Source organism: Anas acuta, chromosome 4, assembly GCF_963932015.1.
Source record: "Anas acuta chromosome 4, bAnaAcu1.1, whole genome shotgun sequence".
NCBI lineage: Eukaryota > Metazoa > Chordata > Aves > Anseriformes > Anatidae > Anas > Anas acuta.
In genome coordinates, this window is record NC_088982.1 from 569,412 (window position 1) to 591,957 (window position 22,546).

The 22,546-nt window shown below is 65.1% G+C and overlaps 3 protein-coding genes and 3 non-coding genes across 19 annotated transcripts in view; 5 read left to right on the forward strand and 1 right to left on the reverse strand.

The window, feature by feature from the left end:
- The window catches only part of DCTN1 (dynactin subunit 1), a 56,791-nt gene extending 45,744 nt beyond the window's left edge, over nucleotides 1-11,047 (forward strand). For 9 of the 13 annotated variants that reach the window (XM_068679380.1, XM_068679373.1, XM_068679375.1 and 6 more), the window contains 20 exons: nucleotides 555-659; nucleotides 776-967; nucleotides 1,671-1,787; nucleotides 2,182-2,334; nucleotides 2,787-2,947; nucleotides 3,476-3,644; nucleotides 4,043-4,111; nucleotides 4,610-4,672; nucleotides 4,758-4,907; nucleotides 5,337-5,498; nucleotides 5,789-5,920; nucleotides 6,392-6,520; nucleotides 6,786-6,928; nucleotides 7,199-7,365; nucleotides 8,573-8,587; nucleotides 9,085-9,218; nucleotides 9,727-9,916; nucleotides 10,431-10,507; nucleotides 10,626-10,715; nucleotides 10,793-11,047. In XM_068679380.1, the coding sequence (XP_068535481.1) occupies nucleotides 555-659; nucleotides 776-967; nucleotides 1,671-1,787; nucleotides 2,182-2,334; nucleotides 2,787-2,947; nucleotides 3,476-3,644; nucleotides 4,043-4,111; nucleotides 4,610-4,672; nucleotides 4,758-4,907; nucleotides 5,337-5,498; nucleotides 5,789-5,920; nucleotides 6,392-6,520; nucleotides 6,786-6,928; nucleotides 7,199-7,365; nucleotides 8,573-8,587; nucleotides 9,085-9,218; nucleotides 9,727-9,916; nucleotides 10,431-10,507; nucleotides 10,626-10,715; nucleotides 10,793-10,930 (2,556 nt within the window). In that variant the 3' untranslated portion in view covers nucleotides 10,931-11,047. The remainder of the gene's footprint in view (nucleotides 1-554; nucleotides 660-775; nucleotides 968-1,670; nucleotides 1,788-2,181; nucleotides 2,335-2,786; nucleotides 2,948-3,475; nucleotides 3,645-4,042; nucleotides 4,112-4,609; nucleotides 4,673-4,757; nucleotides 4,908-5,336; nucleotides 5,499-5,788; nucleotides 5,921-6,391; nucleotides 6,521-6,785; nucleotides 6,929-7,198; nucleotides 7,366-8,572; nucleotides 8,588-9,084; nucleotides 9,219-9,726; nucleotides 9,917-10,430; nucleotides 10,508-10,625; nucleotides 10,716-10,792) is intronic. The other 4 variants (XM_068679374.1, XM_068679378.1, XM_068679382.1 and 1 more) reach the window with 1 other exon arrangement.
- Nucleotides 11,048-11,260: 213 nt separating this feature from the next.
- Nucleotides 11,261-15,329, forward strand: NOP56 (NOP56 ribonucleoprotein). Its single transcript, XM_068679413.1, has 11 exons — nucleotides 11,261-11,328; nucleotides 11,534-11,623; nucleotides 11,756-11,870; nucleotides 11,952-12,113; nucleotides 12,247-12,445; nucleotides 12,674-12,861; nucleotides 12,967-13,118; nucleotides 13,313-13,413; nucleotides 13,755-13,903; nucleotides 14,086-14,207; nucleotides 14,405-15,329. Exons 1-11 carry the CDS (start codon nucleotides 11,326-11,328, stop codon nucleotides 14,942-14,944), a joined length of 1,821 nt encoding a protein of 606 aa, XP_068535514.1. The 5' UTR covers nucleotides 11,261-11,325; the 3' UTR covers nucleotides 14,945-15,329.
- LOC137856582 (small nucleolar RNA SNORA51) lies at nucleotides 12,483-12,614 on the forward strand. Its single transcript, XR_011096602.1, has one exon. It is a non-coding gene; the product is annotated as a small nucleolar RNA SNORA51 (small nucleolar RNA).
- Nucleotides 13,943-14,013, forward strand: LOC137856579 (small nucleolar RNA SNORD56). The gene has a single exon (XR_011096599.1). It is a non-coding gene; the product is annotated as a small nucleolar RNA SNORD56 (small nucleolar RNA).
- On the forward strand, nucleotides 14,245-14,317 carry LOC137856578 (small nucleolar RNA SNORD57). Its single transcript, XR_011096598.1, has one exon. It is a non-coding gene; the product is annotated as a small nucleolar RNA SNORD57 (small nucleolar RNA).
- A 277-nt stretch (nucleotides 15,330-15,606) lies between the features above and the next one.
- Nucleotides 15,607-22,319, reverse strand: IDH3B (isocitrate dehydrogenase (NAD(+)) 3 non-catalytic subunit beta). 2 transcript variants are annotated; one of them, XM_068679428.1, is made up of 12 exons: nucleotides 22,227-22,319; nucleotides 21,960-22,040; nucleotides 20,475-20,573; nucleotides 19,956-20,076; nucleotides 19,503-19,563; nucleotides 19,282-19,414; nucleotides 18,752-18,885; nucleotides 18,452-18,554; nucleotides 17,887-18,033; nucleotides 17,710-17,804; nucleotides 17,550-17,610; nucleotides 15,607-15,776 (listed from the first exon to the last, which is right to left on the reverse strand). In XM_068679428.1, the coding sequence occupies exons 1-12, from the start codon at nucleotides 22,260-22,262 to the stop codon at nucleotides 15,699-15,701; spliced, it is 1,149 nt and encodes a 382-aa protein (XP_068535529.1). In that variant the 5' UTR covers nucleotides 22,263-22,319; the 3' UTR covers nucleotides 15,607-15,698. The 2 variants fall into 2 exon arrangements, with proteins under 2 accessions (XP_068535529.1, XP_068535528.1); XM_068679427.1 differs by lacking the exon at nucleotides 15,607-15,776 and adding an exon at nucleotides 16,352-17,222.
- Between the last annotated feature and the right edge of the window lie 227 nt (nucleotides 22,320-22,546).

Sequence of the window (22,546 nt, forward strand, 5' to 3'; positions counted from 1 at the left end):
AGGAAGCCCCCGTGATGGATCTGTGCTCCCTGCAGAGCTGCCTGGGCTCTCCTCTGAGCTGCTCCCCCCAGGGAGCTGGCCCCGCGCTACCTGAGCACTGCTGGGGTTGTGTGGCCGTGGGCTGCTGGTGGGGGTGCTGCCTCTTAGGGCAAGGACTGCAACACCCGTTCCCTGTTAAGTGTCTGTGTGTGACCACCACCAGGCCCTTGGGGAGCTTGGTTAGGGCCGTGTCAGGAGCCTACAGACCCAGCCCGAAGGTCGGCAGCATTTACGCTGACCTGAAGCTGTTCAACTTGTGCCCTGGGGCTGCAGCTGAAGAGCCAGTAACAACCGTAAGAGCCACAGCCAGGCCTTGCTTTTCCTGTGCCCGTCCTGCTGGGGCTACAGGACCGGCTGGGGGCTGTTCTGGTTTGAGCTGTTTGCTGTCCTGGTGTTCTCTGTCACTGGAGGGGATGCACCAGCCATGTCCCACGGGATGACCCCAATTGTGGTGTGAAGTGACTTCAAACTGCGTTCTCCAGCCGGGTTGTACTCTGATGGGTGTGTGCTTCCAGGTGGATGCTGCTTTGGGCGCTGAAGAGATGGTGGAGACCCTGACAGAGAGAAACCTGGACCTGGAGGAGAAGGTCCGGGAGCTGCGTGAGACTGTCGGGGACCTGGTAAGAGAAACTCCCCCGGGACAAGGGGCAGTGCTTTGCACCCCAGGGTGCCCCCCAGCTCTGCTCCAAAAACACCGGGCTGCGGGGTAACTGCGTCCCCTGCCACCCCTTGCCAGGAAGCCATGAACGAGATGAACGACGAGCTGCAGGAAAACGCCCGGGAGACGGAGCTGGAGCTCCGGGAGCAGCTGGACATGGCCACGGCGCGGGTCCGCGAGGCCGAGAAGCGCGTGGAGGCTGCGCAGGAGACCGTGGCCGACTACCAGCAGACCATCAAGAAGTACAGAGAGCTGACTGCTCACCTCCAGGTAGGGCGTTCAGTGCTGCAGGGGGCCGGGCTGGGAGGCAGGTGCTGCCAGCCAGGAGCGCTTCCCCCTGGAGCTGAGGTCCTTCGGGAGCAGACCTCACTACAGGGAGGCAGCACACGTGGGCCCCTGGGAATGGGCTGGCAGGAGCAGGAACTTCTCCTCTCATCAGGTGGCTGCTGGCCTGCAGAAAGAGCTTCCCTGAGCCTCCAGCACTGCCAGGTTCACGTGCTTGGTGTGACCTCTGACAGGCCTGGCCCTCTGGCCTCCACCCCGAGGGGGAGTTCACTGGCAGGGCCCCTGCTGGATGCTGCTGAAGTCAGCGCTGACCACATGGGGGTTTTGGCTTTTCGCTCTGCTGAGCTGCTCCTGCTCCAGGCTGGGAGCTGAGTCCTGGAGAGGTCGGGGTAGCGTGGGGTTGTTCCAGCACTGCTCTCGGCTTTGGCGGTGCAGAGGAGAGGGGTGATGAGTCCGTGTGGAGTCCTTGGCTGTCACACAGCTTGGAGTCAACAGAGCATTTGGACAGTGCTCGTGTTCCTCCTGACGTTCATCCATCGCTGCGTGTGTTGCACAATGAGCCCCCAGAGCTCTCCCACCCTACCCGAGAAGGGGGCACGTGGAGGTTGGGCTGCAGAGCTGTGGGGTTGCAGGGTTGCAGACCTCCCCGCGGCGGTTCTCTCTGACAGCAGCTTCTGTCTGTGCTCAGGACGTGAACCGAGAACTCATGAGTCAGCAAGAAGCATCTGCTGAGAAGCAGCAGCAGCCTCCTCCCGAGATGTTTGACTTCAAGATTAAGTTTGCAGAGACAAAAGCCCACGCGAAGGTAGGGGCAGCAGGAGGGCTGTGTGCCAGGCTCACCCACTGGGTGCTGGGCACTTCTGTGCTCCAGATGCTGGGCTCGGGGCAGGTTTGTCCCCGCCATGTGGTGGGGCTGCCCCTGGGGCAGCTCTCAGAGCCGGGCTGTGGTGCTCCTGCTAGCAGTGGAAACACCGAGGCAGCTGCTGGGAGCTGCAGGGAACACAGGGCACATTGTGGGGGAGCAGGATCCCAGCACGGGGGACACTGGCTGACACTGGTGTACCCCAACTTCTCTGGGGCCAGAGCTCCAGAGCAGCCCCCGGGCAGTGATGGGGGGTGTCAGGGAGGGCGGTGGTGGCTGCAGGAGGAGGGGGGCTCTGTGTCCCTGCGGCGCTGAGCCCCTGTGCTGTGTGCTGCAGGCCATCGAGATGGAGCTGCGGCAGATGGAGGTGCAGCAGGCCAACCGGCACGTCTCCCTGCTCACCTCCTTCATGCCGGACAGCTTCCTGCGCCACGGCGGGGACCACGACTGCATCCTGGTGCTGCTGCTCATCCCTCGGCTCATCTGCAAGGTGGGGGGGCTGCCGCGGCCTCTGCCTGCCCTGGGGGAGGGGGGGGGGGGGTTAGGCTTCGTCAAGAGCTCGCGTTAATTCATGCACCAAGGCTCTGGGCTGGGCTGATGGGGCTTGGAGTGTCTGCAAGCCCATGGGCCTAACCAGGAGGTGGTGGCTGTGCCGCAGCTCTGGGGGAGATTTTCTTTCTGTCCCATGTAAATTTGGGATTTTGAACATTTACTTGTTAATTAATTGCCTGGGTGCAGGGTAGGCTGTCAGCCCTGGTGCCTTGCAGTGCTGAGCGGGCTGCTCGGCTCTCTGCTGTCCCTCTTATTCTCCCTCTGGACTCAAATCTTTCCCAGGAAGCTTGTTTTTCTGGGGGTAGGGGTGCAGGGGAGGGTTGATCAGGTCTAAGTGGGACAGATCAGGGTGGGCGCAGGGGGATTCTCCAAGGTTGTCCTCCCCAACAGGCCGAGCTGATCAGCAAACAAGCTCAGGAGAAGTTTGATCTGAACGAGAACTGCGCGGAGCGTGCTGGCCTCCGGGGCGCTCCGGGAGAGCAGCTGAGCTTTGCTGCAGGGCTGGTGTATTCCCTCAGCCTCCTGCAGGCCACGCTGCACAAATACGAGCAGTGAGTACCCAGCCGCCCCCCAGCCCCAATTCCCACCCTCTTCACCCTCTGGAAGCATGGAGCTCGCAGCCCCGCAGCAGGGCCCGGATCCTGCTGGAGCTGAAGTTTGGGCATCGAGGCTGGAACAAAGCTGAGGGGCCCCGGGTTTCTCCTGCTATGGGGTGGCCACTTCTCTTCTGTCCCCTTCCTCATTTTCTTCCCAAGAACTGACACACGGGGGACTCAAATCTCTAGCATGCATGGCTGGTTCTTCAGCTGTGTCTGTGTGTCTTTAGCTCAGGATTAGCCTTGGTGCGCTGATTTGTATTTTTATTTTCCATCTGTCCCACACCACAGCCTTTTTCTTGCTGAGCTGAATTGTGCCTGGGATTCGCTCTGGGCTTCAGGCTCCCAGCCCCCTGCAGCCCAGTGCCCCCTTCCACATGTGCCCCGTGCTCAGTTCCACGGGAGAGCTTCCCCAGCGCGTCACTGAGCGCCGTACGGGGCATTGCTGGTGCTGGCAGGCAGACCTCGTGTCTCCCTCCCCAGGGCCCTGAACAAGTGCAGCGTGGAGGTGTATAAGAAGGTGGGGATGCTGTACCCCGAGATGAGCGTCCACGAGCGCTCCCTGGACTTCCTGATCGAGCTGCTGCACAAGGACCAGCTGGACGAGACGGTCAACGTGGAGCCGCTGACCAAAGCCATCAAGTACTATCAGGTGCGTGGCCGTGGCGTGGGGGAGCTGCAGATAAAGCCCACTGGCAGCGACTCCCCCTTGGGTGCTTCTCACCCTCGGAGCGTGCAGGACATGAGCCTGAGTCACTGGCACCTGGGGGCTGCGTCCTCTGTCCCTGGGAGGACGCGGGCAGCAGGGACGTGGTTCCCCTGTCCCAGGCTCGTGCAGGGCGGGGGCACTGACCTGTTTGAGTTAAAGGCCATCGGTCAGGGGGCAGTGTTGACAGGGACCCGGCGGGGTCATTGCGGGAGGTTGCACTTCAGTTGGAAGTTGGGCCAAAAATTCGGTGTTTGCTTTTGTTCTGGATTCCCTCATTGGGTTTGTTTGCTTGTGTGTGTGCAAACCTCGGAGGGGTGATGATCTCTGCTGTTTTCCCCCAGCACCTGTACAGCATCCACCTGGCTGAGCAGGCTGAGGACTGCACGATGCAGCTGGCTGACCACATCAAGGTGAAGTGGTGCCAAATAACCCCAGTGTCCTTGTTGTGTGTTGTCTCCCTCTGCCCCCCCCCAATCCCCTGAGATCGTTCTGTGAATTGGGGTGCCCCTCTGCCCCCTCCTCCCCTCGCAGCACAGCCACGCTGCAGGCTCCCAGCTCGGGGAGAGGGGAGGGAAACCCGGGCCCTTCACCCTGCAGACATCCCTGGAAGAGAAGAGCAGCGAGGGGGGTGCAGGGAGCCCTGTGTCTGGGGGGGACGTCGTGCTTCCCGAGCCGCTGCACTCCTTGGGCTTCAGAGGGGGGTGCGGGTGTCTTGTGCCCCACGGAGTAAAACAAGAATGGATTCAATGCCTCAAACTTCTCCTGGGAAACCTGGAGCCGTGGCAGCGTGGTGTAGAGAGGGCCCGTCCCCAGACACCCGAGACCAAAGCCCCAGCTTGTCCTGGGGCAGCTGCCCTGCCTGGTGTCTGCTGCCCTGAGCTCACGGTGCCCGTGCTTGTGCTCCGCAGTTCACGCAGAGTGCCTTGGACTGCATGGGCGTGGAGGTGTGCAGGCTGCGAGCCTTCCTGCAGGTAGGAGTGCCCGGCCCTGCTGCCTGCTGCTGGGTTCCCCCCAGCCCTCGGTTGGTCTTTCTGAGGTCCTTTTGCTGCTCCCCAGGCTGGGCAGGAGGCGTCCGACCTCGCCATCCTCCTCAAGGACCTGGAGACGTCGTGCAGCGACATCCGCCAGTTCTGCAAGAAGATCAGGCGCCGCATGCCGGGGACAGACGCCCCGGGGATCCCCGCGGCGCTGGGCTTTGGGCAGCAGGTGAGCTGGGCGGCCAGGCAGGGAGCCCGAGCTGCTCCCTGGGGGGCCACGGCCACGGCCACGTGCTGGGGCTGGCACCGAGAGCATTCAGCTCGCTGCGCTCCTCGCCGGCTCCACAGAGGGAGCACACAGGCTGGCAGAGCCCTGCGTGAGCCAAGCAGCAGCACAGGGACAGAGTGTCTCTGGGCTTTATGTTCTGGTCAGGGTGGAGACGTGGCCTTTGTAAGCTGCTCTCCTCCAGCCCTGAGCTTCTTTCTGTCTTTCCTGGTGTTTTCCATCCTCCTCCTTCAGATGTGTGTTAGACACCAGGAGCTGGCACCAGAGGGAGGGAAGCGTTGTGCAGCCGGGAGCTGCGGTGTCTGGGAGGGAGCTGGGGGGCAGCCCCCTGCCTTTCCTCCCTGACCCCCCCCCTGCTTTGCCCGGCCCCAGGTTTCGGACACGCTGCTGGACTGCCGCAAGCACCTGACCTGGGTGGTGGCCGTGCTGCAGGAGGTGGCCGCGGCGGGCGCGCAGCTCATCGCCCCTCTGGCAGAGAACGAGGGGCTGCTGGCGGTGAAGCTGGAGGACCTGGCCTTCAAGGCGAGCGAGCAGGTGGGAAATCCTCTTCTTGCTGCCCCTGCTCCCTGCTGCGGTGGGGGGGGTTGGTGCACGTCCCCAGGGGATGCAGACCTGCCCGGGAGGGTCTCGGGGAGCCTGGCAGTGAACTGGGAGCGTGGCTGGGGAATGCCGAAATGCAGCACGCTCCGGTCCCTGCTCTGTGCTCTCCTTCCCCACGGCTGGCCTTGTGCTGCAGCCACACCGAGGGGCACCTGGTGGGGAGCCAGGAGGGGGCTGCAGCGGGGGCTGAGGGGCACCTACAGCTTCTGTCCTGTCCCGTGCAGATCTACGGCACCCAGGGCATCAACCCCTACGAGTGCCTGCGGCAGTCCTGCAGCATCCTCATCGCGACCATGAACAAGATGGCCACGGCCATGCAGGAGGGAGAGTACGATGCTGACAGGCCTCAGACCAAGGTGGGCTTTGCCTGCGGGAGGAGCCTCGGGCGTTTGAGCTGCTCTGGGATTCCCCACAACTCAGGATCCTGCTGAGAGAGACGAGGCCTTTGCGAGGTCTTGGTGCCTCCGAGGTTTCCCCAGGGGCTGACACTGGTGGTGGTGAAGGCACAGGGAACAGTGACCCTCTGAACAAATACCAAGGTGCAATGCCCTGAGGCTGGTGGTGCTGGGACGTGGTGCTGAGCACACGGAACAAGCTGCTGATGTGCTCAGCACGTGGTGGGCAGCGGTGGGGTACCCGCTGCTGGTCCCTGGCTAGAGAAATCCTCTGGGTGCAAGGGGGGGCAGAGACCTGGGGATGGGTGGCAGAGGCCTGCAGGTACAGGGGGGCCAAGAACAGTCCCCCACTTGCCCTGTGGCCCATTTGCAATTACTGGGATTCCTCTTAAAACACCACTATTCATGGCTTTTTCCTCTGATCTGTTGCAGCCCACCCCCCCTGCTGAGCTGCGGGCTGCGGCCCTTCGGGCAGAGATCACTGATGCTGAGGGGCTGGGGCTGAAGCTGGAGGACAGGGAGACGGTCATCAAGGAGCTGAAAAAGTCCCTGAAGATCAAGGTGAGCCGTTCCTCATCTGCCTCTGCCGGTCGGTGAGGAGCTGCAGTGGGGCTGCTGAGCTCCCGGCACCGTGCTGCCCGTGGTGCTGGCTGCCCCAAATCCTGGTCGGATCTCCTGGAGGTACCGACCCTGCTGCCAGGGAGCTGCTGCCTGCTGTGGCGGGGGCAGGACCGATGGTTTGTGGGCAGGCTCCCCCCAGGCACCACGAGGAGCTTTCCTTGGTGCCACCCCCAGGGCCTGAGCCCCCTGATTTCTGCTGCTGCAGGGCGAGGAGCTCAGCGAGGCCAACGTGCGCCTCAGCCTCCTGGAGAAGAAGCTGGACAGCGCGTCCAAGGACGCAGACGACCGCGTGGAAAAGATACAGACCAAGCTGGATGAGACCCAGACGCTGCTCAAGAAGAAGGAGAAGTAAGTGTGGGGTGGGTTCGTGGAGCTGGGACTGCACGGTCTGCATGCCTCGGGCTGGCCGGGAGTTTGTGCATTAGTGCAGGGTGATACTGGGGGGGCTGAGCAGGGAAACTGCTGTGTTCGTGGTGCACAGCAGAGCTCAGGCTGGGACAGGGATCCTGGGGAAGGCATTGTTCAAACACTCTGTGGAAAAGGCCGTTGTCCTGGCGTGTTCTTACTGCCATCGCTGTGCTCCGAGGATCTCCCACACGGTCTGTGTGCTCTTCCCAGGGAGTTCGAGGAGACCATGGATGCTCTTCAGGCAGACATCGACCAGCTGGAGTCGGAGAAGGTGGAGCTGAAGCAGCGCCTCAACAACCAGTCCAAGAGAACCATCGAGGGCCTGCGCGGGGCGCCTGCCTCCGGGGTTGCCTCCATCGTGTCCGGCATTGCCGGAGGTGTGTAACCACCGAGAGCTTCCCAGCCGCCGTGGGGTGGGGGCAGAGGGCAGGAGCCGTGCAGGGGAATGCCCCCGGCACTGGGAGCAGCGCAGCTCTGCTGCCCAACCTGTCCTCGGGGAGCCACGGCCCTGGTGGGGGACAGGATGGGGAGAGGGCAGGAGGTGTTTGGGCTCTCGTGGTGAGGAGTGGGGCATGCAGGCAGCCCGCAGCCCCTGGCAGCTCCGTGCAGGGGCAGGCAGAGCAGCGAGGGCAGCTTTGTGGAGCTGGCTGGGCCTGTCCTCCCCGCAGGGTGCTCCAGGGGGGATGCAGGGCTCCGTGCAACCTGCTGGTGGGTCCTCCCTGCTGCATGCAGCGCCTGCCTCCCTGCTGCAGCTCCCCAGGACACGGGTGGGCTCTGCTGTCCACCTGGCTCGGTGAATGAGAGCCAATTTCCCCTGGAGCCCCCAGCGAGGGGTGGGTGATGGTGAAGGACAGGTGATGGCTGAGGTTGCAGTTCCTCGTGCTGCCTAGCAGAGGGCTTAGCGCCTTTGGGGTCCCTCCATTTGGAGGAACACCCTATGGAAACTGCCTGGAGGCAGGTACAGAGGCAAAGCAGGGCCGTGGGGTGACAGAGCTGTGCTGGCATCTTTGTCAGGAGCTCTGGCCATCGGGCAGTGCGTGGCCTGCTGAACTGTGAGCTCAGCTCTCCTTTGGGACCGTGCCCAGGAGGCTGGGGAGCAGCCTGTGCCTCTAGCAGCAGCGTGCCCATGGTCTGCTGGGTCTGTGTCCCTCACGGCCCCACCAGGGCTGGGTAAGAGCCCTGCACAAGGAGGGCAGGGCAGGTCTCAGGCTGGCTCTGGCTGCACCACGAGTGCTGTCAGTTTGCCAAGAGGCAGAGGTCACCCCCTGGCCATCCCCTGCCCCCAAAACACCCCGTGAGGATGCAAATCCTGGGTGCAGAGCCTGCATTCTGCTGGGGACGTGCAAAGCCTGAGGGGCCTCCGTGGGGCTGCTCCTGCACTGGGAGGCTCTGGCTGAGCGTCTGGGGCAGATCCGTGTGGATCCGCACCTCTTCAGACCCAGAGCAAGGGGCAGCAGTCGTGGGCCCACGCGTGTCCCACTCGGATGGCTCGCAGCCCTCTGGGCACGGCTCCTTCCAAAGCTGACCCTTGGCTTAATTCTGCTTCTTCTCATCTTTCCTCTGCCTCCTCTCCTCGTACCGCAGAGGAACAGCAGAGAGGTACAGTACAGTACTGCTCCCCAGCATGCGAGTGCTCCCAGCCCCAGCCGTGCATGCAGGGGCTGCAGGGAGGTGCCCAGGGCAAGGTCTGGCCGGGGCGGAGGGGGGAAGGAGCCAGGACGTGCGGGTGCCATGGGGGCTGTGGGGCAGGGGAGCGGGCAGCTGCTGTGACCCCAGCACTGGAGAGAGGGGGCCCTGGAGCGGCCGGGGAGAACCCCGTGTTTTGGGCAAGGGGCAGTGGGTGCCCGGTGCCGGGGCTGCTGAGGAGCATGGGTGCGTGATGCTGCCCGGCCCTGCTGGGTTTTGGCCTTTTCCATCCGAGCAAGGTGTGTGCAGTGCTGCATGTTCCCGATGGCTCGTGGGGCACCTGGGTGTGCACCCCCCGGTGCTGCGGCCGTGTCCTGGTGCCCAGCCCCCTCTGCATGCCTGGCGCCCGCTGCAGCTCCCCGTGCCGGGGCGTTTTGGGTGCTGACAGCTCTGCTTTGTGCCTGCTGCAGGTGTGGGCACCGGCCAGGCAGCGGGAGGAGGCTCGGGGCCGGTGCAGGTGAAGGACTCGCCTCTTCTGCTGCAGCAAATCGAAGCCCTGCAGCTCTCCATCAAGCACCTCAAGAACGAGAACAACCGGCTCAAGGTGAGGAGGGGGCAGCAGATGTTGCTTTATGGAGGGGAGGGAGCTTTGTGGGGAGCCCAGCCAGGACACGAGGGCACCGTCCCCGCTCCTGTGCTGGGCTGGCAGCACCCGGTGCTGGTGTCGTGTCCCTGCCCAGCCCCGTTGCAGCAGATGCTCTGGTTGCTGGCTGATGGAGCCTGATCCAGTCCCTGATTGATTAATGATTGCACTATGAGGAAATTGGCAAAGCAGCAAATAATCTAATTAGCAAAATAACGTTCCACTGGTACTAATTCATAGACATATCATTATGCAGATTATTACGCATAACTGTGCAGATGTTAATTGTAGCTATTAAATCCGAGTCACGTCTGTGGCCGCTGCCTTGTTAGGGTGCTGTAAGTGCTGGGGTGCCGATCTGTTCCCTGCCCTGAGGCTCACAGACTCTCAGCTGTATTTACACCTCGTTTTCTCTGCTCTACTCCTCCCAAATAAACAACTTCTGATCACCTTCACCCGCTGGTTCTAGGGAGCCCAGATGAAGATGGAGCTGGCCAGCTTGAAACCTCTGCACGTAGCTAAGGTCTCTGTCGCCAAGAACAAGCACGGGGAAGATCTGGCTACGGTCAGCCTCTATCGCAAGACAAGCCAGCTCCTGGAAACCCTCTACCAGATGAGCACCAACACTAAGGTGGTGGACATGAAGCAGACAAAGTCAGGTAGGTGCTGCACAACCCCCCGGGGCTGGGGCAGCTGGGAGACCACGCAGAGGTGCTCTGTGCCACGGGGGGACTGCTGATGGGGACTGGCACCCCCTGGCCATCCAGCTGGGATCCAGCAGCAGGGGGTGTGTGCTGCAGGGCACGGCTCCAGCCTGCCCCATATCCCTGGGAGGGATGGGGCTGTGCAGCTTGTGCTGGCCGGGCTTCCCCTGGGGAGCTCTCCTGGCCCAGAGCCGTGGCCCTCCTGTCCCAGCACATGTCTGGGGACAGCGTGGCTCCAGCCTGGCGGGCAGGAGGCTGAAGCTGTTTCCCTGTCGGGGTGGCTCAGCCTCTCCCCCAAGGTGCTGCAGGCTGAGCCTGGAGCCTCCTGTCCCCACAGCCCTCCCCTGGTGGCAAAGAACCGGGGCTGGGCCGGTGCTCCGCGGTGTGGGACCGTGCTGAGGGCTGGGTGCTGGGCCCTGCTGGGCCATGGGGGGGTCAAATGCCCCTTCCTCAGCCCCGGCCTTTGCAGGAAGGAGCGCGGCCACGCGCCTGCTGGAGCAGACGGCCCGCCTGTGGTCCCTGAAGACCACCATCGACACGCTGCAGGTACGGCGGGCCTGGGGGGGTGTCAGGGTGAGGGGTGGGCTGGGGGCTGCGGGGCACAGCCCCCCCCTGCCCCCGGGGCTCGTGGTGCTGACAGTGCTGTGCCCCCCTGTGCCCCCAGGCCGACACGCTGCGGGAGGTGGTGCAGCAGCACCCGGGCGCCAGCGTCCCCACGGCCTTCGGCGTCTTCCCGTCCTCCTCCTTCCTCAAGGTGAGCGGGGGCCGGGCAGGGTGGGGGGCTGCTGATCGATCCCCGATCGCTAATCACTAATCCCATTGATCCCGCAGGCGCAGCGGGAGCAGGAGCAGGGCGCCGCCGCCTTCGGGCGCGTGTCGGTGCCGTGCGCGGCCGGGCAGGGCCACACGGAGCGGGTGCTGCTCACCCCCGAGCTGCTGCAGCGCCTGCAGGGACACTTCGTCTGCTGAGACCCCCCCCCGAGCCGCCCCCGCACCGCCCGCACGGAACGGACCCGGCGGGACCCCCCCCCCCGCACCCCTGCCCCGTCCCCTCCCTCCCCCCCAATAAAGCTCCCGCTCCCCGCACTCCGCGCTTTTATTCACGGGGGGCGGGGCCACGGAGCGCGGCGGCGGCTCCCATTGGCTGCGGGCGGCGAGGGGCGGGCAGAAGCCGCGATACGCGGCGCTGATTGGTGGGGCGGCAGCGGAGGGCGGGGCCACCCGGTTCTCCCGATCATTGGCCGAGGCTCTTCGCGCCGATTGGTGGGCGGGGAGCGGTGCGCGGGCTCCCATTGGCTGCAAGCGACGAGGGGCGGGCTTCCGGTGCGGGGCGGCCAGTTCCGGGCGGCAGCGGCGGCGGCGGGATGGTGAGCGGGGGGCGCCGGCCTCAATCCGCCCCCATCCGCACCGGGACGGCACCGGGGGGCGCGGGGGGGGCGGGGGCGGCTCCGGGGGGGTGCCTCGGGGCTTGGGGGGGGGGCATCTCGCGGGGATGGGGGCGGTGAGGGGGGGGGGCACCGGGCGCGGCCTGGCCCGGCCCGGCCCGGCCCGCGTGTGACCGGCGCCCCGCAGGTGCTGCTGCACGTCCTGTTCGAGCATGCGGCCGGGTACGCGCTGTTCGCCGTGCGCGAGGTGGAGGAGATCAGCCTGCTGCTGCCGCAGGTACGGGATGGGGGGGGGGGATATTGGGGGGTGGGGGGGAAATTGGGGGGCGGGGGGACACGGGGGGGGGGCTGCTGACCCCCCCCGGGGCCGGTCGGTGCCCGCCGGGCGCTCAGGGGGTGCCGCGGGCAGGTGGAGGAGAGCGTCCTGACCATCGGCAAGTTCCACAACGTGGTGAAGCTCGTGGCCTTCGCGCCCTTCAAGTCGGCGCAGAGCGCGCTGGAGAACATCAACGCCGTGTCCGAGGGTGAGTGGGGGGGCACCGGGGGTGGGGGGCAAAGAGGGTGGGGGGCACGGCCCCGCTGAGCCGCCCCCACCCCCGTCACAGGGATCCTGCACGAGGACCTGCGGCTGCTGCTGGAGACCTCGATGCCCGCCAAGAAGAAGAAGGCGCTGCTGGGGGTCGCCGACGCCAAGATCGGGGCGGCCATCCTGGAGGAGCTGGGCTACCAGTGCCAGACCGGGGGGGTCGTGGCTGAGATCCTGCGGGGTGAGTGGCCGGGGGCACCGGGGGCAGGGGGATCTCGCGGCCTGGGGGGAGCCTCGGGCCCTGCAGGGGGGCGCAGCCTGGGGGTGCTGAACCGCACGTCCTGCCGGGGTGGTGACGGAGCCCCCCCGTGCAGGGATCCGCCTGCACTTCCACGCGCTGGTGAAGGGCCTCACCGCGCAGTCGGCCTCCAAGGCGCAGCTGGGCCTCGGCCACAGCTACTCCCGGGCCAAGGTGAAGTTCAACGTGAACCGCGTGGACAACATGATCATCCAGTCCATCAGCCTGCTGGACCAGCTGGACAAGGACATCAACACCTTCTCCATGCGCGTTCGGTGAGGGGGGTCCCCGGGCGGGAGGAGGGGCGCGGGTTTCCTCCCCATGCTTACCACAGGCAGCTCGTCCTCCGGCTGCCTGTACAGAACGGGGAGGGAGAGCACGGCCCCGAATGCACCCCAGCCGGGGAGGCCGTGCCCCGGCTGGATTGTGAGCGGGGACACACGTGGGGCCGGCGGGTGGGGGCGTGCATGGGGCCGGGCTGTGCCCTGACGCTGTGCCTGCAGGGAGTGGTACGGGTACCACTTCCCCGAGCTCATCAAGATCGTCTCCGAGAACTACACCTACTGCCGGCTGGCCAAGTTCATCGGCAACCGCAAGGAGCTGAGCGAGGAGAGCCTGGAGGGGCTGGAGGAGATCGTCATGGACAGCGCCAAGGCTCAGGCCATTCTGGAAGCTTCCCGCTCCTCCATGGGTAGGTGGGGATGGGCAGCGATGGCTCCGTCGGAGCTCTGAGCTGAGCGGGGTCGCTGCTGCTGCGTGGTTGGCGTTGCTCAGCCCTGGTGCTCGTTTTCCCCAGGCATGGACATCTCCCCCATCGACCTCATCAACATCGAGAGCTTCTCCAGCCGCGTCATCTCGCTGTCCGAGTACCGCAAGGGCCTGCAGGAGTACCTGCGCTCCAAGATGAGCCAGGTGGCTCCCAGCCTCTCGGCTCTCATCGGGGAGGTGGTGAGTGCGAGTGTGTCCCCCCCCGGCTGCCCCCGGCCGCGGAGATGATGTCTCAGTTAATCTGTCAATCCACTGAGCTGTGCTGCTGACACCTCTCACTGCTGATCCCGGCCCGGGGGCTGCGTCCTGCCCCGTCCTGCTGGCGTGGGGCTGTGGGACAGGGGCAGCCCTGACCCCTGCCCCATTCCTCGCAGGTGGGCGCCCGCCTCATCTCGCATGCCGGCAGCCTGACGAACCTGGCCAAGTACCCGGCCTCGACGGTGCAGATCCTGGGGGCCGAGAAGGCCCTGTTCAGGTACCGCTGCAGGGTGGTTGCGGTGATGGCAGGCTCCTGGGCCGCTGGGTGCGATGCGCCGGGCCCCCGCTGCCTCGGCTGCGTGTGATCAGCCAGCCCCAGCCCCTGAGCGACCACCGCGGCTCTGCGTCTCGCCCAGCGGGGCGTGCCGGGTGCCCCAGGCGGCTCTGCCCAGGGGTTGCCCTGGAGGTTAGCGCTGTGGTGGGCTGGGAGCTGGGAGCTGGGAGGCAGCCCCTGGGGCACTGCCTGTGAGCCAGCACCGGGGCTGGGGGAGGAGCAGTGGCTCTGCCTGGGGTGCCCTCAGGCCTGGGCTCTCCCCTGACGCCTCCCCCCGGTTCCAGGGCTCTGAAGACGCGGGGGAACACCCCCAAGTACGGGCTGATTTTCCACTCCACCTTCATCGGGCGGGCGGCCGCCAAGAACAAGGGGCGCATCTCGCGCTACCTGGCCAACAAGTGCACCATCGCCTCCCGCATCGACTGCTTCTCAGGTGGGTGGGGGGACCACAGCCCTTGGCGCCCCGCAGGCTCTGCCGTGATGGCAAAATTTTTCGTCAACAGCATTTCACTGAGTGAATGGTGACTCCTGTGGTCTGAGCAGAGCGCTGGGGCTGGGGGAGGTGGGAGGTTGGGGCAGGAGGAGGGATGCTGAGCCCCCGTCCTGTCCCTGCAGAGGTCCCCACCAGCGTTTTCGGGGACAAGCTCCGGGAGCAGGTGGAGGAGCGGCTCGCCTTCTACGAGACCGGGGAGCCGCCCCGCAAGAACCTGGAGGTCATGAAGGAGGCCATGGTGGAGGTGAGGCCGTGTGGGGTGGCCGGGCAGGGCCCCGTGTCGGACGTGATGTCAACCTGCCATCCTGACCTGCCGTGGAGGCAAAAAAAAAACTGATTTAATGAGGCTGATCCGACGGGTGCCACGGGAAGGGGCTGGGACTGAGCTGCGTGCTGGGAGCCTCTCCCCACCCTGATGAGCTCGCTCTCCTCCCCTGGCAGGCGAACGAGGTGGTGGCTGAGGTCAAGAGGAAGCAGGAGAAGAAGGAGAAGAAGAAGAAGAAGCGGGAGAAGCGGCGGCTGGAGGCTCTGGCTGCAGCTGCAGAAGAGATGGAGGACTCGGTGGAGGCAGAGGTGAGGGCAGGAGCTCCGGGCGGGTGCCTGTCAGGAAGGGGCTGTGGTGGCCCTGCTGTGCAGGGTGGGGCTGGTCCTTGCCCTGCAGGGTTTGTGGGGGCGTTGGGACCCCAAAAAAAAACAGCCCAGCCCCCACAGGTGAGGGAAGCAGCCTGCATGGACCTGGCATTTGTCTCCTCCCCGGGCTGGACACAGCCCATTTATTTACCGTCGGTTTCCCTTCAGGAAAATGACACAGAGCCTGTGAAAAAGAAGAAGAAGAAGAAGGAGCAGGAGTCCCTCTCAGAGCCTGAGGAGAACGGGCTGGAGGAAGACGCCTTGCCCAAGAAGAAAAGGAAACTGACGGGAGAGGCTGCCCAGCAGGAGAAGAAGAAGAAGAAGGCGGCCAAGGACTTGGAGGAGGACTAGGGGAGCAGGAGCTGGAGCAGAGCCGTGCTCCAGCAGTGTGGACTCGTTGCCTGGCAGGAGCTCAGCTTGGCACGGCTGCGGCCCCCCCGCCTGCCGTCCCAGGGCTCCCGGCAGCTGCATGCCCCAGAATGTAACCGGGGGGGCTGCATTAAAGGTGTTTTGGCACCTCGGGGTCCGGGTGAGTCCATGGGCCAGGCCCAGGTGCCAGCAGGCTCCACGGGGAGGCCTGAGCCTCGCTGTGCCTTACGCAGCGTTGCCTCCTCAAGCCCATTTTGGGCTGGCTCTGGTTGTGTCCTGCCCGTCCCAGCACCCCCAGCATGCGCAGTGGGGGCAGGAAGTAGCTCGGTGTGACTGAACCTCAATAAAGGGCTGAGGTTGTTGTCCATCGCCTCTGTCTTTTGTCCTGCTGCAGCTTTCAGAAGGGGCTGAAAGCCTGGGAGAGGCAGGGGGAGACCCCAGCTTTGCTTTGCTCCCCCTTGCCCAGGTGGGAGGGGGTCGGGCAGTCCCCCTGCTCCCCCCAGCACCCTGCAGCTGTGCCCATCCTGCCCCAGCTCGCCTCCAGGAGGGGCCTGGTGCCCCTGGAGCAGCCAATGCAGCTTGCATGGTGCTGTGCCCCCCACCCCCTGCTGCGTCCAGTTGGTGCACACCCGGAGCCCCCCGTTGTGCTGCAGAGGCCACTTTATTACAGGGAAGCAATAAATTACCGGGCAGGCAAAGCAGGCGCCCCTGGGCTGCCCACGGCCGAGCAGCATCCCTACACATCCAGGGCTGCAATCACCGCTTGGGTGAAGTCCAGGGACGTGGCGTATCCACCCATGTCCGCTGTGCGCACCTGCAACGAGAGGGGAGCGTCAGCACCGCGGGGCTGGGCCCCCCCAGGCCCTCTGAAGCCCCCCTTGGTGTCCCCAGCGCTGGTGCAGGGGCCATGGGGACAGCTGTGGGAGCAGGGGGCAGGTGGTGCATCCCGCCTGCATCGTGCAGCATCAGTCCTCTTGATTTTTTTAATCTTTTTTTTTGCTGCTGTGTCTGACACCGCAGCTGTGGGGGTGTGTGTGGTGCTGGGTGTCCTGCCGCAGGCTTCAGCAGTGACCAGCACTTTTTCCCCTGCTCTGAGCCCCCCCCGGGGGCTGCTGGTGGCTGCAAAGGAAGGGTGGCACCTCTCCTGCACCCAGAGGGCTGTGGTAAGAGCAGAGCTCCCTGGGCAGAGCTCCCCTGCTGCAGGCTGGGGGTGGGGGTGAGGAGCTGGACCCCCCCCCCAGCTCCAACAACCGGCATCTGGCCCCTGGAGCACGGCCTCGGGTCCCTGCCAGGGCTGGGGCTGACCCACACCTCCCCATGACCCTGCTGCTGTAGGGCAGGGCAGGGGGAGAGCAACCCTGTGGGGAAACAGCACTGGGGTTGGGGGGGCAGCGTTGGTCCCTTTATTTGCAAACACGGATACAAAGCGCGGCGGCACCCAGGCCCCACTCCCTCACACTCAGGGCAGTGTCTGCCCCATGGTCCTGCCCAGCGCGTGCAGCTCAGCCCCACAGCGCCGTGGGGCACAGCCCCTGGGGGCTGCAGCAGCAGCAGTGTGCCCACCCCGAGCACAGTGAGCAGCCGGCTGTGCCTGGGCCTCTTCCTGCACTGCCCTGCCTGGGGGCGGGGGGCTCAGCTCACAGCCCCCAGAGCCCCCAGGCTCCAGCCCCTCGCACAGCCCCTGGTCTGCACCGGGTGCTGGGGGCCGGCAGCGCCCCCACCCCACAGCCGCCTGTCCCAGGACCTGGCACTGAGCCCGAGGGGCTGCTGGTGCCGAGCGAGAACCTTCCCCTTCTGCATCCCTGGGTGCGGGGTCTCAGCCCTGGGGTCCTATTTATTGCTACAGCCTCTGCGGGCAGGGGGAGGACCCCGCAGGACCCCGGCCCCGCTGAGCTGCCTGCCGGGGGCCGTGCTGGGCGCTGCCCACCACCTGGCACCACCCCGGCTATGGGGACGAGGGGAGACGGAGCTGATGTGAAGCTGGGGGCTGGGAGCCCCCCAGTGCCGGCCACGGGTGGGTGCTGGGCTGGGGAGGAGGCGAGCCCCCTCCTCCCCAGGGACCCGGCAGCCGGGGGGTGGGTGGGGGAGGCGGCGCTGCTAGGCCTTAAGCTGGGGGAGGCTGGTGGAGGGTGGAGGGCGCGGAGAAGTCCCAGGGCTGCCCACGGGGCTCCTAGGCCCCATAGTGGGGGTGCAGGTTGTCAATCACAGACTTGACGAAGTCAGAAGTGGTGCAGTAACCGCCCAAGTCCCGTGTCCGAACCTAAAAATCCAACACAGGGAAGGGGAGAAACAAGGGAGAAACGCCATCGTGAACTGAGCGCAGTGACCGCAAGCAGGGAGAGGGGAGCAGCTCCCTCTGCACACCCTGCTGGCACCCCGGCGGGGCAGCAAGCCAGGAAGAGGCCGCCTGACGTCCCCCACAGCTCCCCTAGGCAGCGAACGCTACGGACAGCACGAGACAAGCACAGAGGGACCGACTACAGCACGGCTGCACGCGGGTTTCGGAGCTGACGGCTGGGGAGGGAGCTGGGACACAGCTCCCACGGGAGCTACGGACACACACCGGGAGCGGCCGCCCAACACTCACTTTTCCGACTTTGATCACCTTCTTCACCGCGTCCGCGATCAAGTTGGAGTGAAATTCCAAGCTAGGGAGTGAAAGCAGCCACAGGTCAGCCCCTCGCTGTCAGTCCGTGCCCCCCGCCCGCCCCGTGCCCCCACCCCACACACCCCCATCGGGCCCTTACTTGAGGTGCCGCAGCATGTTGGCAGCCGAGAGCAGCATGGCCGTGGGATTGGCGATGTTCCTGCCCACGGCCTGGGCGAAGGGGTGGCGGGCGCCCTGCAGGAGGAGAGGCCGGTGAGGGAGCAGCCCCGCAGCCCCCCACAGCCCCCCGCAGCCCCCCGCAGAGCCCCCCCCTCACCATCTCGAAGACGGCGTACTCGGCGCTGTAGCTCTCCCCTGGCACCACGCCAGCACCGCCCACCAAGCCAGCCGCCAGGTTGTCGATGATGTTCCCGTAGAGGTTCGGCATGACCAGGACATCGAACTGGTAGGGGTTCTGCACCAGCTGCATGGGGGGAAGAGGCTGTGAGCCCTGCTCAGCACTCCTACCCGACACAGGCAGCTCAGCAGCCCTCAGGAGGGGGGAAGGTTCATGAGTCTGTACCCAAAAACATCCCCAGATGTGCTCAAGTGGCAGCAGGCAGAGCCCTGCTGAGAAGAGCTGGGTGCCCTGGCATCCAGGCTGTTTTATAAGCCTCTACCAGGCACAAGCTGCACATGGCCCTGCAGCTCCTGCCCTCAGCTGGCACAGAGCAGGGACAGGACCTGCAGAACCCCCTCTGTGCTCCCTCGTGCAGGGAGCTGTCAGCAGCAGCAGCTGTGTCAGCTTTCACACCGGTGTTTTTAATCCCCTCGCTCCGCAGGTGAAGCAGCAGAAGGTAAAGAACAGCTTTTGGGGTAGGGCAGGGAATCAGGATCCTCACCTGCATGCAGCAGTTGTCAATTATCATGGTGTCAAACTTGATCTTGGGGTACAGTTCTGCCACTTCCTCACAGCACTGCAGGAACAGCCCGTCGCCTAATTTCCTGAGACACAGCAAACACAGTGAAAGTCCTGCAGGGCCGCAGCAAAACCATTACAGAAGCAGGTAATCCAACAGCAACTGCTGTCCCACCATGGCAGGGCACAGCAGGGCACCTCCACCCAAACCCAAAGCGGTGAAGTCGTGGCCTAGGGGCACAGAGCCCAGCTCACGGTGTCAGACCCACCCCATGGCACTCACATGATGTTGGCTTTGTGCACGGCCGTGACCTTGGAGCGCCCTTTTTTTGTGGCAAAATCAAAGGCGAACTTGGCGATGCGCTGCGACTTGGCCCGGGTGATGATCTTCAGGCACTCGATCACTCCCTTGGCACTCTGGGCATGGGAGGGGGGTGAGGAGCTGGGCACCGTGCAGCCCTGCCCCAACCTTCTGCAACGCGCCCCCCCCTGCACCGCTGAGCCCCGGTGAGCCCCAGACGAGGAGCCTGGCGCTGGATCTCCTCTCACCAGCAGGTTCCTCAAAGCCGTGCTGCCTTTCTTGGGTACTGTCCCTCCTGCAGCCCATCAAGTCCCTATCTCCACCCCTCCACCCCATCTCCTGCGCCCACCACTGCCCCGTGGCACGTCGCTGCAGCTTCAGCCAGCTCCTCGGTTGTGCTGAACCGCTGTGGGAAGCAGCAAGAAAAGCCACACAGCCTGGGGCAGGCGTCCCCGGCCCTCAGCGATGTCCCCAAGGCAGAGCAGCCACGCGCTGGAGGGCAGCTCTCGTACCTCGTGCTCCAGCGAGCTGTACTCCCCCTCCGTCTGCTCACGAATGATCACGAGGTCCAGGTTGTTGTGGCGTGTTTTATAGCCTGGCAAGCTCTTCACGTGGACAACATTTGCAAACAGGTCCAATTTGCGCCTGCAAGAGAAGCGGCAGCAGGGTCGGCACCTCACCATGAGCTGTGCTGGGCTGAGAGCTGCTGCCGCTGCCACCACTCCAAGCTCACCTCAGCCTCATGTCGTAGGACGCCAGCTCTCCCTTGTACTCCATGGGGGTGTGGATCTTGCCTGCGGGGACATGGAGCAGGAGTAAGAACAGGGAGCGCGCTCACAGCCCCTAAGGGCACGGCCTGAACCTGGGCATGACAGCAGCAGGGACTGGGGGCTTTCAGCAGAGCCTTGGCCACGCGCTGCAGGAGCCCCGTGAGATCCTTTGTTTCTCCAGCCCGTGCCAGATCTCCCTTCAGCAGCAGAAGCTGGACACAGCCTCACACACCTCATTTATAAGCTAAGGACACCCAATATGGGCAGTCTGCCTCTTTATTTAGACCCCACGCTGCCTTCCCCAGGGCTAACACAGGAATTCCTGCCCTCTGAAAGCGTCTAACGGCGTTTGGGTTAAGGCAACACCTTCAGGCAAAGCAGGAGCCCTCGGTGCCGGGCAGTCCCGCTGTCCTTACCTATCAGGGCCACTTTGCTTTCCTTCATGGAGTCCACCACCTCATCCAGCTTCTCCTCCGATGCCATGTTCTGCACCTCGCTCAGGTGGTGCTCGTCGAAGACCACCGGCACGCTGGCGGCCTGCAGCAGGGAGGCAGCACGGGAGCCACGGCCCGCAGGAGGCTCGGCAGGGACGTTTCAAACACCCCACAGAGGGGCAGCGACTGCACGGCCCGGAGCGAGGGGCGTGAAGCCTCAAACCAGCCTCGGGGAGAGGAGGGAAGCGACCGCGGGGCGTGCTGGGGTCCTGTCACCAACCTTGTCACGTGCCAGAGCACAGAACCGCTCCCTGCTGCCTCCCACCCCATCCCTATTTGCAGGATCACTATTTGAGCTGAATCTTTTTAGGGAAAGGGCAAAGCCCCGGGGCTCTCAGACCCCTGCAGCTCGGCGCTGCAGCCCAGGGGCAGGCTCTCAGCTGTCTCAGCTGTCTCAGCAGCTGCCCCCCCCGTCCCTGTCCCACCGGGGGCAGCCCTTACCTTGAACACCTCCTTGACGGCGTGCATCAGCTCCGGGCCCACGCCGTCCCCGGGCAGCATGGTGACCTGGAAGGTGCCGTCCGGCTTGGTGTTCTCTGGCTGCAGGGAGAGCAGAGGGCACTGACAGCTGCTGCCCCCCGGGGCCGTGACCCACCTACACCCCCTGCCCCCCCCGGCACCCACCGAAGGGGAGCTGGCACATCCCCAGGTTTTGTGCTAGGACAGAGCCTGAAAGCACTCAGCAGAACCAGCCTCGGGCTAATCCCCAAGCCACCCCACAGGCACCCCAACATCAGCCCTGCTGCCCCCCCACTTCGCTGGATCCTATTTTTACCCGCTCCTTTTACTAATCCTGCCCCTGCAGGCAGTAATTCCCTGCACCGAGCTGAGCCGAGATCTCACAGAACCAGCAGTCTCAGGAGGAGACAAGAATATGAGGTTTGGCTCCCCTCATCGGTGTGAAAGGGAACCTTACGTTTCCTCTTCTTCCTCTCAGCCACTCCTGACCTTCCAGTACCAGACAGGGGCAAGTCAGGGACGCTGTATTCAGAGCCACAGCCACGCCTGGCAGGCATTTATCCAGTTCCAAACAGCAAGATGTTTAATATGTTAAATGTAAATGTTGTCTGCTCTCCTCCGCGCGGCAGGGGGAGTGCACGTGTCAGCACTACAAGGTGCAGGCAGGCGGTGAGGAGAGGCAAAATGCAACAGCAAACGTGAAATGAAAAACAAAAGTCTCTGCTTTTGTCTGTTTTGGAGAGCACAAGCCCAGAATCAAGCTGCGGGGCAGAAAACCTCGCCAAGTCAGCGTCGAGAAGGGGCAGAGCACCTTCAGAGCAGATGTTACCCAGTGCTGAACCCTTCCTCTCGGTGTCTTTGCCACAGGCACAGGACCTCTGCCCACCGAGGGGTCCGGGCAGGAGCTGTGCTGTCAGCCACGGTGTGACAGAGATGTTACCTCACTGCCTGGCGCTCCCCTTGTTTGCTCCGTCCTTACTCCCACCGAAAGCAGTGAGTGGTTCTGCTTTTCAGGCCATGAAGGGTAAATCATGTTCGTATGTGCTAAGCCACTGCTCTTACCTTACCTGACCTCTAGCAGCGATCGCACACTGCTGCTCAGAGCGCTGTTGGCAGCAGTTGCTATAATTACACACCCCGAAATTAGGGGTAAGGGGCAGGGGGCAGAGCAAGCTGCCTGTCACTGCTGCAGCCCCGAGCTGCGGCTGCACAAACCCTGCGGGGACAGGGACAGGGACGGGGACGGGGACAGGGACGGGGACACGACGCAGACCCAGCCGGGTGCAGGGGCTCTGCAGGGGCTCCCCATGCCCCGTCCCCTACATTTTGGGCCCCCCCCCCTGCTCCTGCCGCAGCCCGGTGCCCCCTGCCTGCACCCCCCCCCCCTGGCAGCCCCTCACAGCCCCCCCCCCCCCAGCACCAGGCCGAGCCCCCCCCAGCCCCCCCCTGCGCCCCCCCAGCCCTCACCTTGCCCTTTGCGGTGTCCCGGAGGGCGGCGGTGGCGCTCAGGGCCCGCCAGGCGCCGATGCTGCGGGCACGCAGGAGGCTCTGGGGGGGGGGCAGGCGGTGAGCGGCGGCCGAGGGCCCCCCCCCGAGCCCCCAGCCCCGGCTGGAGACCCCCAAACCCCCCCCAAAACCCCCCAACCCCCCCCCCCACCCAAACGGCCCCCGGCCCAGGCCGCCCCCCCCGTCCCCCCCCAACCCCAGCCGCCCCCCCCAGCCCCCCCCCCTCACCCCGGCCGCCGCCCGCCCCGCGCTGAGCGCCGCCATGTTGCCGTCCCACAATGCACTGCGGCTGGGGAGGGGGGCGGGGCTTAGGGGGAGGGTGGGCGGGGCTTGGGGGTGGGCGGGGTCTGGTGGCCACGCCCCCAAGAGCGCCTCCCCCACCCCCCCCATGGCCTCAGCCCCCCCCACCCCCGAGACCCCCCCCAGCCCCCCCCCAGCCCCAAGACCCCCCCCCAAGACCCCTGAGACCCCCACAGACCCCCCCCAGCCCTCTGAGAGCCCCCCCCACCCCCAAGACCCCCCCTCCCAGCCCCCAGATGCCCCCCCCG

What these genes read in the sequence shown, in the direction of transcription:
- NOP56 (XM_068679413.1), top strand. An exon ending in CGGCTCTCATCGGGGAGGTG is followed by an intron (nt 13,119 to 13,312) that starts GTGAGTGCGAGT and finishes CATTCCTCGCAG; the next exon opens with GTGGGCGCCCGCCTCATCTC. An exon ending in TGAAGGAGGCCATGGTGGAG is followed by an intron (nt 14,208 to 14,404) that starts GTGAGGCCGTGT and finishes CTCCCCTGGCAG; the next exon opens with GCGAACGAGGTGGTGGCTGA.
- IDH3B (XM_068679427.1), bottom strand. Translation starts at nt 22,262, where the DNA reads ATGGCGGCGCTCAGCGCGGGGCGGGCGGCGGCCGGG. An exon ending in GTGCACAAAGCCAACATCAT is followed by an intron (nt 18,555 to 18,751) that starts GTGAGTGCCATG and finishes GCTGTGTCTCAG; the next exon opens with GAAATTAGGCGACGGGCTGT. An exon ending in AACATGCTGCGGCACCTCAA is followed by an intron (nt 17,611 to 17,709) that starts GTAAGGGCCCGA and finishes TTCACTCCCTAG; the next exon opens with CTTGGAATTTCACTCCAACT.